Consider the following 14,369-nt stretch of genomic DNA (forward strand, 5'->3'; position numbering starts at 1 on the left):
CAAGTGTTTGGTCTGAGATGGAATTTGAACTCAGGTCCTCCTGACTTCAGGGTCCGTGCTGTATCCACTATGCCACCTAGCTGCCCCCACCATAACCTTTAAGGGCCCTCAGCCCTAAATCTGTATATGCCTGTGAAATGGGTAAAGAGCCTGTTGAAAATCAGAAAACCATCAATCACTCTGGAAGCTCCCTATGAGAACAGTATTCATGTCACTATGTCACACTGCTCCTTGTAAGTTTCCTAAGCTGACTGAGTTTTTCAGTCAGTAAAATAGGGAAATAGTATCTGTTCTACCAACCTCATAGAATTGCTGTGAGGATCAAATGAGATAATTTATGTGCAAGTGAACCTTAAAGAAAAACAACCTACACTAACCATAATGGATTATTTCTTCTATAATTCAGAAGTCATTCCAAGATCATTACTAGGCCCCTGCTCTTCACGTGTCATAGGACAGCATTGTAAAAACCACCACCACCACCACCACCTGATGATTCTGATTGGATTCTGGATTAAAAAGTAAAGTCACGTGAAAAGAGAGAGGGGGATTGCCCTAAGTGTAGGGTGTTTACTAGTAAACAGGCGAAGGCTCTCAGCCATCTTGGAGTTCAAAGCAAATCCCCAAAGTCATCAAGGATCTTTGGATGTAAATATTGACCACTGAAAATTGGGAATCTGGAAATAAATTCGGTTTCATCTGTTTCCAGTACTGGCTGAAAATAGAGACCTCTTCGACCAGAGGACAGGAGCAGCAGAGAGTGATGTGATCAGACCTCTTCGGTGATATATACTCACCAATCTGCCCTGTGCTTACATTCGATAGACATTTAATAAATGCCTCCTTGTTGTCTTCCCTGCTGGAATGTAAGTTTCTTTCTGGTAAGGATTGTTTTATTTGTTGTCTTTGTACCCCCACCCAGCACAGTGCCTGCCACAAAGGAAAAGATTATTGATTGATTACTTTGTGCCAGGCACTGAATTAGGTGCCAAAACTGAATGTTGTTTTCCCAACGGGATTCTCTTTTGGGAAGAAAATTTCTCACTGTGAATGATTAAATTGGCTTGAAGCACCAGTCAATCTTGCATGAGTTTAGGCTGCTGTGACTCAGTTTCCTCCCCAGCCTGAGCAATAAATAGATAAATGGAGTCTTGAGGCTGCACACCTGCAAGCCAAGGAGTACAGAAAGGAAATAGAAAACTCCAGGCCTCCCTTTTTCATCATTACCCTTCTATCCGCTCCGCCCACTACACAGGGCTTACCCCAAATTCTTAAAATGCTTAAGGATAGAGAGCCCATTTTTTTGTTTGTTTGTTTAAAATGCATATTCCTTCCCTCTCAACCGGTGCAGCCCAACCACTAAAACAAACAGATAAAGGCCAACAACCCCTGCAAAGGTCTGTACCCTAGAACCATCCCTCTCTCCTCCACCCTCCACGATTTTAAATGATATGCTATGTGTTCCAAGACTGTTCCCCGAGGCATGATGAGTCAATCATTTCTGCTATGTAGTTTCATTATACTTAGTTTGAGGTTCACTCCTCACCACCAGAGAGCACTGCGATGTTTGCTAGCAATTCTCAGGGCCAAAGGGATTTGGACCAAGAACAACAAACTGAACATTGGATTAAACTCTGCGGAAAAAACTTCTCGCTGAAAAAAGGATTTCCCAGAGTGCTCTTGCCTGGCCAACCTCTGGTTTTACACATTGGCTCACCCATTGTTCTAATGAATTCTTCTCTTAATGCAGCCCTAAGCCTTTCTTAAGACAATGTGTAATCTATCCCTAAAGCCTTTTTTTTTTAAAAGGGGTGGTGGTGAGTATGGGAGGAAAAGCACAAGAGTCTCTTTTCTACCTGCTCACCTGCTTTTTAGAGGAACAACCAACCAAAAATAGACATTGAAATCTATTAACATAAAGCATTGCTCTAGTATGGGGATACCAAGATATGTAAATCTAATTCCTGACTTCCAGAATTTTCTAACCCATTTGGTAAAACAAGACACCAAAAGGCAGTATGCTGGATTTAGAGTCTGAGGCTCTGGATTCAAATCTTGCCTCTTCTATTTACTAGCAATGTGATTTAAAGAAGTCCCTTTACCTCATGGGGTCTCATTTTCCTCACGTATAAAATGAAACGGTCAGACTAGCTCAGTCTTGAGGTCCCTTCTGGTTTTAAATAGATGATTCTGTGAACATAAAAAAGTTAAATGACAATTCAACTGAAAAGATGTCAAAAGCAATACCCAGGATTAACTATGAAACGGATAGTGTGGAAAGTAACATTCATTCAACATCCTCAAAAAATGGCATCCTGATGTGGATAAAACATTGTGCTAAATGTTGAAGGAGATTAAAAATAAACATATTCCCTGTCTCCTCATGGAACTTCTACTCTTGCAGGAGAATATGTAGATGTACCTATGGCCCATAGCATTGTGAAAGCAGCTCTGGATTCACAAGGACCTGAGTTCAATCTTGAAGATTTCTCAATAATTATTACTCTCTATGGCACCCCCAACCCAGCAATCATTTGTGGGAACATCTGAATTTGACTCACTTTAACTCTCCCCTAGGAGTTTTCCATTTACTGTCTGCAAGCAACAGATGCTACCAAGGCATCTCAATTTAAAGAAACTTTATTACAAGGTATGAGGGAATACAGAAACGGAATGATTACAAGTAATACCTCTTATGTGAAGCATCCCATCATTCCTGCCACTTCCTCTGTGGTTTGGGTCACAGTCCCTTCAGGAGACTCACAACACCAACAAAGAAAAGTTCCAGTAACCCAAGTGCACTCACTGCTCCTAGGCTGCCCCATTCCTTGTGAGCTGCCCATTGACTCCTCCCTGAGGTTCAGGCCATTCTGTTACTTCCAGCTTGCCTCAATCACTTCTGGCCAGGAGTCTTGAGTGGCCTCCAGCTATTGCAGCTGGCTCACCTTCCTCATTTCTGCCACCTCCTTGGAAGTTGCTCTGTCCTCCACACGGTTCATACTTTCAGAATTCCTACTTTCTGTGTACTCACTGTGGGTCCACAGCATTACAGGAAAGTGAATCTTTCTGTAGAAGACCTGTGTCTTGGGCACCAACTTTGAAAAAGGATATTGATAAGCTGGAGAGGATCCAGAGGAGAGGGCAAGTAGGATGGAAAGGAGGCTGAGGTTCTTACCATATGAGGACCACCTGAAGAAAGTGGGGTTATTTACCTAGAAAAGACATTGTGGGGGGTGGAAATGATAGCTATCCAAGTATCTGAAGGGCTCTTATGTGGAAAGATTAGACTTGTTCTGCTTGGTCCCAGAGGGCAAAAGAAGTAATTGGTAGAAGCTGTAAAGAGGTGAATTTTGTTTTTTCCTAACAATTAGTTCTATCCAAGAGTAGGAAGGGCTAATTCTGGAAGTAGTGGGTTCCTACTCACTGGAAATCTTCATGCAAAGACTAGATGATCCCTTGTTGGGGTACATTGTAGAATTAAAGTATAGGTCAGACTTTGTGTCCTTTGAGGTCCCTTCCAACTCTGAAGTTCTGTGAATCTGTGTGTGTGTGTGTGTGGGAAACATGCAATAGGAATTCAGAGTACATGAGATCACTCTGTGAGGGAGCTTGGTTTGGGAATGCCACATTGACAGCAAAGGCCAAATATTGTATTACTTTCTTCCTCTCTCCTTTTTCTCCCCTGTACTGGGTCATTTACTTTCTGTCATTATTACTACAGAACCATGACTTCCTCTAACAAGCAGATAAAATCTGGCAAGTTACTGAGTAGAATAGGTTAAATTTGAGAACCGAAGCAACTTGCGGGGAGGGGGAGGAGAGAGGTGGCAAATTGCTGTCATAAAAATGTGAGAAGGGATATATACACCATGTTGATCAGGGGGTGGGAGTGAAGGAAGGGGGCATAAAACAAATCACAGTGGGGTGGGGACAGAATGAAGTCACAGCTCAGAGGTCAATAGCAGTCAGGAACAGTGGCCCCAAGGAGATTCCCAACTCTAACTACTATACAGCCCCCTTCTAGTTAATCATTTCCTGTCCTTTCTTCCTCTTCTCCTTTTACCCAAAGGATTGCAACATCAGTCAGTAAATCAACCAACCCCAGTCCCCCACCCTCTCCCTCTTTACTTGATCTGCTCCCTCCTCCCTCTTCCCTCTAGCTTCATGTTTTAATCTTATTTTTACAATGAGCCATGTCTTTGAGTCAAAAAACGACAATGATATTTTTTTAAATGTACTACTTACCCCAAAGCAGCTACATTTCTGGCACTGTCCAAGACACCCTCATGGGATTAGCTTCCTACTTTGACAGCCATTTCCAGAGAGGGCCCAGCCTCATCGTGTACAATGACACCCTTGCAGAATGTGACTTGGCCTAGAATTTAAACATTGCCACCATGCAGAAAGCTTACTGGACTTGGAATCATTGTAAAAAGCTTTGAATTTCTTTTCTACCACTTTTTAATTGGTTTCTATGCCTCAAGTTTCTTTCTTTTCAATCTGTCCTTTACACAGCAGCCCATGTGGCTACTCCTAAAGCTCTGTTCTAATCATGCCACTCCCCTATCTGATAAGTTACACTGGTTGTTTCCACATTGTCCTGGCACTCAAATACAAACTCTTTTATTAGGCATTTAAATAAAGCCTTTCCTAACCTTTCTCCAGTATGCTTTCCCAAACTTATTAGTTATTGCTCTTCTTCGTACATTCCTTCTTGCTATTCTTCCTAGAAAGTTTCTTCTCTCTATCTTTGCCCAAGCTTTCCCCTCATGCCTGAAATACATTCCCTCCTTACTTCTGCCAGAGAGAGTTCCCAGTTACCAACAAATCTTAGCTCCAATGCCATTTCCATATATCACAGTGTTTGGCACATAGTAAATGATTAATAAATGCTTTTTAATTGACCATTTGACCACAAGCAAGTCATTTCTCTGGGCCTTGGTTTTTTTCGCCAGCAATACATGAGTATTTATAGCTGCCTAACCTACCCTTGGAAATTCTGTGAGGAAAGCATTTTGTAAACCACAGATCCACGTAAAAATATCATCATTATTATTATTGTAACAGAAGCTACAGTCATTGGATTACCCTTATTCATACTCTTCTTAACTGCCCCTTCCTCTCCCAAGTCCTACTCTATCCCTTCTTTTCCACCTATCCACATTCTACCACCATCCATCATGGTCCAAGTCATGCCACCTCTGTGAAATTTATCCTGTCAACTTATGGTGAACTTACTCTCACAGTTTTGTATCTGGAAGGGCCCATAGATGAGGAAACAAGACCAGAAAGAGTGAGATGTCCAAGGTCCTACAAGTCATAAGGAGCAGAGTTGGAATTCAATCTCATCTGCTCATTTTGGTAGCTTAGTACTTGCTAGATTTTAAGGCCCTCAAGGTCAGGTATTTCCTTTTTTGTCTCTGCTGCCAGGGTCTACCACAGACTTCAGCAAATGTTAATATTTAAAGATAATCTGAAGAGAATCATTTAATAGTGTTCTTTATTTGTATCCAAGAAGATAGCTGAGTAATAGACCCTGGGACAGACAAAGTCACTTCATAACCAAGATTGGTGGACCTAAGTATCATGGCAGAAAATGTGTTGATGCCTTGCTATCCCCTTCTCCATTTGAGGGGTCCTGAGCATTTCTAAATGAAGTCTGCCCAGATGAAACCTACCATGCTGCTTCTTCAGGATTAACTTTCTGGGTCACGTATTTGAAGAAGGGTGTTGGTGTTGACAGATTCAAGGATATGTTTTTCCAGTGCAGTGATGGGTTATAATGAGCAATCATCATAATATGTATCTCAATATATCATCAATCTATCACCCGCTTTTATGATCAGATGCCCAAATGGTGAGATTTCCGGATAAGGCTGTGGTTTGCAAGCACCATCTTTGGCAGATGTCCTATCATCTGTGAAACAAGGAAGACGATCCCTAAGGTCCCTCCAAATCCTGATCTACATTCAGTCACTAAACTTTGTTTAGTGCCTACTAAATGGAAGGCATTGTGGGGGATGCAAAGAAGGGCAAGACAGTCCCTATTCCCTGGGCTCACTGTCTGAAGGGGGAGACAACATGAAAGCAAATATGTACAAAAAAAAGATACACACGGGATGAAGTTGAAAATAAATGACAAAGGGAAGGCGTTAGAGTTAAGGAGGATCAGAAAAGCTTTCTGTAGAAGATAGGATTTTAGCCTGGACTTAAAAGTAGCCAGGAGGTGGAAGGGAGGGAGAGCATTCCAGGTTTAGAGGGGCAACCAGTGAAAACGCCAGAGAGTGTTTTGTTCAAAGGCAAGGACGCCAGGGTCACCGGATCAGAGTCCAAGGTGACATACAGGGAGTAAGAAGCCTGGAAAGGTAGGAAGGGGACAAGTCATGAAGGGTTCCGAACATCAGAGGATTTTGATATTTGATCCTAATGTTGTCAATACATGATTGTGAGGGTGGTACACCCTGATTCATTCATTTCCCTCGATCACTGCAAAGCCAGGACTCCCAGCTTTCTGGGTAAGAGGGAGAAGCTCACGAATTAAGGTCACACTGTGCCCCAAGACTCCTCTGGTCCGAGAAACCTGAACTGGGGAAACGAGGCACTTCGAGGGCTAACTTTTCTACAGCACTCCCTCAAGCCCCTCCTCCCTGCGCTTTGGCGTGCGCTGGGGGCTCACGCCAGGACAGGGGCGGAGCTGGGTGGGGTGGAGGGAGGGCGGAGCCGAGTGGGTGGAGGCCCATAGCCCGCCCCGCAGTCCGCGTCCGCCCCCGCCCCCGTGGGAGCGGTTCAGAGAACCCGGAGCTCGGAGTTCCCCGTCCTCCGGAACGGGCTGTCGGAAAGACCAGCGGGGCGCGTGGGAAAACCCGGCGCCGGATCGTGCAGTTGTCTTTGACGCGGAGGGCTGTGGGACGCAACCGCCACCGCCTCCAGAGCGCCGGGCGGAGAGGGAACGGAGACCGAACCGCTGCCGCTGCCCCCCTCCCCCGCCCCCAGCCCTCCGGCTCCCGGAGCCTCCGCTTCCTCCCCCTAGCCCCCTCCCCCGGCCATGGAGTGCCCTCACCTCAGCTCCAGCGTCTGCATCGTCCCGGATTCGGCCAAGTTCCCCAACGGCTCCCCGTCGTCGTGGTGCTGCAGCGGTGAGTGCCGCCCCACCGGCCCCGGGCCGCTCGCTCTGCCTTCACCCGAGGCCGCGGCTCCGCCGGGCCTGGCCCGCGCGGAGGGGGGGGGGAGAGTGTGCGTGGGTGCGTGGGTGCGGGGAGCCCGGCCAGGCCCAGGCCAGGGCAGAGCCTCCTTTGTTTCGTCCCGGCCCGGGGAGGAGGCGCCGGGACTCGCCTTTGGGGCGCTCCCTCGGACTGGGGAGACGACTGTCGGGTCGTGTGTGTGCGCGCGTGTGTGTAGCTGAAACCCCCCCCTTCCCTTTGTATCTGGGCGCCCCCCTAGCCCTGTCCCCAGTCTGCAGAGTTGGTACAAAGCCCTTCCTGCCCCCCCTCCCCCCGTCCGTCAGGCTCCTCCCGCCCCCTCTGTCTCCCCGCACCCCGCTGCAGGACCACACGTGCGCCGCTTCCCGTCGTTGGTCATCTTCTCGGACCCGGGGCAGGAAGAGCCAGCGCCTGGCTCCCGTTCCCTTCCCCCCCGGCCAGCTTTTGTCTCGTCCCTTCTGGCGGTGGCCCCTAGCACGGTTCTTGCTGTCCGGCACATGGGACGGGGGGAGGCCTAGCCAATGACCCCTGTCCCCCACTTCTCCCCCGAGATTGACTGCTCTCACTCGCCCGTGAAGCTCAGGCGTCCCGAGCCCCCTCTCCAGGGCGAGGGGGGCAGCCCAGAGAGCCTTTGAGTCATTATTCACAAAGTTCAGGGAGGTGGGGGATTAGATTCTTTACCTGAGCCACGGTTCACGAAGTTTTAAAAATAAGTAGGCTGCTTTTGAAAGAGAAAACAAAACTGCCTATTTCTTTTCTTTTCTTGGAGGGGTGGTAAGGTCATATGTATTCTCTCTTTTTGAGGAAGGGGATCTTTACATAACGTATGGGGAACCCAAGAAGGAACACCGTGTTCTTGAATTCTTTAGTACAGGTGTTATAGAAATGCCGGAACATTTATTTCTAGGCTTTTAAAAATCGTGTAGCTTAAGAATTGGGGCAACTTGGGTCGACGGTAGTACCTCCTTATTGTCTGTAGTTTGCACCATTGAAGCTACTCTGATTACTTCCTGGTAGAGGGCACTGGTGATGCCGCTTCAGCCTTTGTGTGTCATCTTCGAGGTTATCTGTTAGTTGTTTGCATTTTTAAAAAAGGACATGAATTTAAAGTAAAAAACACTAAGTAGTGTGTTATGGAAAAGTCGTGTTACAGAAAAAAACTATAAGCTGAAATCGTATGACATTTTCCTATTTTAGACTGGAGACAGGGTAACGGGATGTAGAATCCTTTATAAAGTTTTTTTTCCCTTGTCAAAACACTAGATTTTTGAAATGTTGATTTGTTTTTTTTTTTAAATTCACATCAGCACAAAGAGAAATCTATCACAGTCTAAGGAAACCTGTTGTTTGACTGAAATCTGAAGTTTGTTGGAGCAGAGGTGTGCTATTATGCTTGTTTTTGTTAAACCAGATTTTCTTTCTCCGTAAAGATTACAGGTTAGTTTATTTTACGGTGGGGTGTTGCAGTTCTTCAGCAAAAGGGAACAAATTTAAACAAAGTATTTTCTATGTGTAAATTTAGCCTTAAAATCTTTGGGCTCATAGGATCTTACATTTAGAGCTAGAAGGGACCTCTGAGGTCCTTGGGTCCAGTCCTCTTATCTTACAAATGAGGAAATTGAGGCTGAGACATAAGTGACTTGTTTGTCCCGGGCACACAGTGAGTTTAAGTGTGTGAGGCAGAATCCAGACTTAGGTCTTCCTGACGTTAAGTCCAGCACTCTCTTCACTGCATCACACTGCCAATGTGGGAATTCAAACCTGAAGAATAGTAAAATTCCCAATACTAATCTTTACTAAACTAGTTGTAATCCAAAGTGATGGAATTTTCACACTTGTTATCCTGTTTTCAAAGAAAATCATACCAAATGTTAGGATGAATAGTACCTTTTAATACATACTCAGTCTAAAAAAGGGAAACATGGAAGTGAACAGATAGTGCCATAGTTAGTCAACCAGTCAAATTTCAATTTAATAAAAAAGAAGTATAGAAAATACAGCCTCTCAAGAAATTAACAGAATCAAAATGAAGTACTGTATTTAAATTGTATAACTTTAGAGAATTTTTCAACTGAAATATTCTTTTGCAGAAACAAGAATAAACTTGTAATATTTGGCAGACATATTTAGCAGTTAGGGTAATTTCTAGCCACTAGGTAGGACGGCATCTTTACATCTTGCCTCAGATTTGCTTCCATCTGCTTTAAAAACTGTTGATGGTGTTGCTAGTTACTTGAATATGTAGAACCAATGTCTCAAGTTATTACTTTAGGATTTTTTTTCCCCGATTGGAGCATTTCTTAACCTTTGGGCCCCTGGACTTATTACAAGGGGTATGAAAATCTATAAAATAAGCACATCATCTTTAGACTAAATAGCAGGATTATAAAAAAAATACATTATATATATTCATTTCCAAACGTGTATTTAGCTGTTATGTTTGAAAACAAATTAATTAAAATTATCATAGCTTTTTTTCCATTGAGAAAAAGTATATAAACAGTGAATAATGTATGGGGATCCATGAAATGTTTTGTCCTTAAAAATGGCTCCTCATACTTGATTAGGACGATTCTACTTTATAATCATGAATTAAGGTGTGTTTTACTTTGGCTTCCCATCCAAACATTCTGTCTTTTAGTTGTTCTAGAGTGGTGCCATACAGCTTGATCTGGTTGTTTTAACAAGATCCTGCCTGTTTCAGTGATTAGTAATTAAATTAATAATTGAATTCAGGAAATCTTTGAGTCATAGAATCATAGGATTCTTAACCATCTCACTATTTTAAGATGGTCAGATATTGATACTGTATTTATACATAAGAAATCTTGGATTCTCTGGTTTGTAAGCTTTCAGGGTGAGAGGGTAGAGTGCATGGTGCCTGATACCTTGAGGTACCATTGCTAGATGAGTGTCTAAGTATGCCTTTATTGAAAGAAAAATCCTTTTTTAGAATGGCAACAATAAGAAGTAGTGTGTTATACCAGAGCCTTACTATTATCCTTAGAGTTCATGCAGCATAAGTGTCTTATAAAGGAAACTATCTTTCAAACATGTCCTCTTACAGTTTAAATGGGGCCCAAGACTTACTTTATGTTGAATTCTGCGGGGTTGGATGATGTAAATAGTAATTATCTTTATGGTGTATACTTCAGAATCAAGGATTATTCATTTTGCCACAATCTGTAAAACACTATGCTAGACTGTAATTATGCAATGCTTTTCTTTTTATCATTTGAAGGACACTTAATTTCCTTTTATCAGACATCTGACCCAGAGAAATGTTCAGGGTTCGGAGACTGGTAGCTAATATCAATAGTATCTTTATAGAAATTTGCAAAGCTTTTGAAACATGTAAGTTATGAAGACTTGTTAAAACTGAAGGGACTTTTTATGTTTCGGGAACTTTAAAGTATCTTGACAGAGGTAACTTTTAAGAGGAATGTTGGAAGATGTGATATAGTACACTTGTGGTTTTTTATTCTCCTTGAATTTTAGATTTTGGGGACATATTTTGATCAGGTATATTCTTTAGATTCTGTACTTTTTTTTGTGGCCAGTGTTGAAAACGGGCACTCCTTAAAAAAAATAAAAAAGAAAATAGGCACTTTTAGAGAATTCATGTGAAGAAACAGTGCCAACTATTGCTATTTTGATGATAGGAAGAATAAGTTTATATTACCAAGATGAGAAATTGCCTAGGTGAAATAATGGATTATTTTTTGTTATATTTGCCCCTCAGATTTGAGTACTTAATCTGTTGAAAAGCATCTGTTTTCTACTCTTCCAGAAGGCAGGGCAGAATTTTTTTCCTTCTTGCTATCTTAAAGGGTAGGATTAATTATTTATGCATGGTAGATGAAATGTTGTCACTGTTTTGCTCTGATTTTAAACCAATCAGATTTATGTTGATGACTCTAGACTTTGGGTGTTGTCTTACATAATAGCATCATGGGATTTAGAAGAGATATTGAGAAATCTTCTGATCCAGGCAAGATTAGAGGAAGTGACTTGCCCAAGATCCCCCAGGCAGTAAAGAGTTGTGCAGGAATCAGAACCTAGGTCCTCTATTCCAAGTCTTTCCACTTCAGGTATTATTATCATCACACTTTTACTAATGAGAAAACTGGGCCTCTTAGAAGTTAAATGACTTGTTCAAGGTCACCCAGCTTGTTGTGACATTGATTCCAAGTCTGTTCAGAATCACTGCCTCTGGAACTGACATTGACAGTATCTTGCAAGTAATTACAAAAGAATTCCTTGCAAAATAGTTCACCTGTCTTTCCTCCTGCGGTGACACTGCCAATACTACAAAGGGTAAAGTAAATTGGAACTCTTTGACATTCCAGTGAGCAAGTGACCACCTGCAAAGCTGTTAACACCAATCCAATCAGCAAATACCCACATATCTAAAGCAGAAAGAATGTTATAATAGGTATAAAAGGAATTAAATAAATTTTTCCTTTTACCTGTTTATGGCAGTTGCATGAAATATATTCCTTTTGAACCTGGTGCAGTCATATGTTTTGTCTTTATTTGATGCATTATTATATGCAGCTGTATGAAGAGGGTTGATAGGGCTAGATAGACAAATAATAGTGAGTGGAGACAAGGAACACTAGGTGGGTGACAATTTCTGGAGAGCTGCTTTATATAAAATTTTTAAAAAATAAAACTTAAGTATTGTCTTTTTAGCTTTGTATTAAAACCATTTGTATTTTTGTTCATCTTAAATAGCCTCATTCAACTTACCTTCAAAACGCCCCATTTCTTCTTCTTTTTTTGTTTAGGCAATGGGGTTTAGTGACTTGCCCAGGGTCACACAGGTGCTACCTGTTATGTGTCTGAAGTAGGATTTGAACTCGGGTCCTCCTGAATGCAGGGCTGGTGCTCTACCCACAGCGCCACCTAGGTGCGCCTCAGCCCCTTTCTTCTTTGAAGAAGACATAGGTACCAGGGTAGCTGGGTGGTGCTGTGGATAGAGCACTGCTCTTGGAATCAGGAAGACTCATTCTTGGGAATTCAAATCTGGCCTCAGACACATACTAACCAAGTGACCTGGGGGCAAGTCATTTTACCCTGTTTGGCTCAGTTCCTCACTATATAAAAAGAGCTAGAGAAGGAAAGGGCAAACCACTTAAGTATCTTTGCCAAGAAAACCCCAGATGGGTCACAGAGAGTTGGACACAACTGAAACGACTGAACAACAAAGGTGCCTGGCTTCCGTTTCAGTTGTTTAAAAAAACTGTTGAAAACTGGTTAGAAAATATTTTGTAAATGGTGTACTAATTGTTAAACATAATCTAAGCAGAAAATAATACTAGAAAGCTAGTAATTTTTTTTAAATCACTGAATACATTTTCTTTTTTTTTTTTAATTCTCTGGAGGTATAGTAGTAACTTGCATTTATATAACACATTAAGGTTCAGGAAGCTTTTTCTTTTCAACATCCTTGTGAGGTAAGTAGTGCAAGTATTATTAGCCCCATTTTATAGATTACGAAACTAATTAGGAAGATTTTTAATTGATTTTTTTTAGTTACCTAGATATCCTCCTGTATCTCTTACCAAGCCTCTTCCAGAGAGCCATCCCTTATAACAAAAAAAAAATTTAAAGAGGAAGAGAACAAAAATAAGCAAAATCAATGAATATGTTGAAAAAAATCTGACATTATGTGCCATTTTCCCACACCTATGGACAGACAGTTGCCTCTGCAAAGAGACACCTAGGTGATGCAGTAAATAGCAGGATGGGCTTGGAGTCGCTAAGACCTGAGGTAAAATCTGGCCTCAGATGTTTATTAGCTGTGTGACCCTGGGCAAGTCACTTACCCTCAGCTTTGGTTTTCTTCTACTGTAAAATGGGGATGATAATAGCTCCTACCTGGAAGGGTTGTTGTGAGGATCAAATGAAATAATATTTATAAAAAGCACTTAGCACAGTGCCTGGCACATAGTAGGAACTCTCATGCTTATCCTCTTCCCTTCCTTTTCCCCAAGAAGGGAGGGACTTGCATTTTCTGTTTTGTGGGAAGGCCAAATTTGGTCATAATTATACAGTGTTCATTTTTTTTTCTTTCAGTATTGTTTTGATGGTTCTGCTTAGTTTATTTTGTATGACTACATGTAAATTTTCCCATGCTTCTCTTCATTCTTTCTTACAGCATAGTAATAATCTATTACGTTCCTGTGCCATGTAATTTATTTAGCCATTGCCACATGAATGAGACTAAAATTAACAAAATGTCATATTCTGCTGTTTATGTAAGTTATTATAAGCATGTTATAAATGGATCTTGATAAATAATATTAGAATCATAATATTTGGAGCAGGAAGGAATGTTTAAAATCATCTTCAAACCCACCATTTTACAGATGAAAAACTGACTTGCTCAGGAAACTTAGAAGGGTTAATTGACTTGAGAGAGTTTTTTTTTATTATGTTTGTATCATTGAGAAAGAGAAAATGCCAGTAATTTCAATTTATATGAAATATGTATTTCCAATCCTCTTATGTTTTTCTGAGCTTTTCTTTACATTCTCCTTATTTTTATTAGCCCCCTTTGATAAATTTATTACTTTCTTAAGAGGTATTGTACTCCATTTTGGCAGTAGGTTAGACTTTGGAATCAGGTAGCTGTTTGAGGTGGAAAAAATTTAGCTTGTAATAAATACATTTTGATAGCTTAGAAGGAAGTACTTTGATAGGCTCTCAAGCAGGGACTGATAGCTTTGGAGTTTCTCTTAGATTAGTGACATGTACTTTGATTTTTGGTTTTGGAATGCTGAAACTGTATTTTTTTTTTAAAGGTAGTAACAGTTTGTTCATCTTACCTGTAGTTTAGCTTGTGTTCAAATCATTTAGGCTGCTCTGACATGCAATAAAGAGTGCCATTTGACAACATTTGTGTTTATTTTAAATGTCATTTTAGCCCAGAACAATAAAATTATCCATTTCAGCTGAATTCTGGAATCTTTTAATTCTGGAATATTGCATGAACTTTGGCTTACTAACTAAAATTTAAGGATGAAGACTATCTTTCAGTTATTAGATTCTGAACATATAGATATCTGCAATATTTATTGCTTTTCTCGTTCAAGTTAAAGTGTTTTACAGGTTAGGAGGAGAACTGAGGAAAACAAAACTTCAAAGCACTGTAACATAATTAAC

The 14,369-nt window shown here is 41.5% G+C and overlaps 1 protein-coding gene and 1 long non-coding RNA gene across 2 annotated transcripts in view; one reads left to right on the top strand and one right to left on the bottom strand.

Moving 5' to 3' along the window:
* Positions 1-2,624: 2,624 nt before the first annotated feature.
* LOC110206543 (uncharacterized) lies at positions 2,625-7,147 on the bottom strand. Its single transcript, XR_002323956.2, has 3 exons — positions 7,061-7,147; positions 4,246-4,375; positions 2,625-3,212 (listed from the first exon to the last, which is right to left on the bottom strand). It is a non-coding gene; the product is annotated as an uncharacterized LOC110206543 (long non-coding RNA).
* Positions 6,975-14,369, top strand: part of USP3 (ubiquitin specific peptidase 3) — a 107,040-nt gene continuing 99,645 nt past the window's right edge. The window contains exon 1 of the mRNA XM_020983974.2: positions 6,975-7,136. Within this exon, the coding sequence (XP_020839633.1) occupies positions 7,046-7,136 (91 nt within the window). The 5' untranslated portion in view covers positions 6,975-7,045. The remainder of the gene's footprint in view (positions 7,137-14,369) is intronic.

Source organism: Phascolarctos cinereus, unplaced genomic scaffold (assembly GCF_003287225.1).
Source record: "Phascolarctos cinereus isolate Bilbo 61053 unplaced genomic scaffold, phaCin_HiC Scaffold_3;HRSCAF=262, whole genome shotgun sequence".
Lineage (NCBI taxonomy): Eukaryota > Metazoa > Chordata > Mammalia > Diprotodontia > Phascolarctidae > Phascolarctos > Phascolarctos cinereus.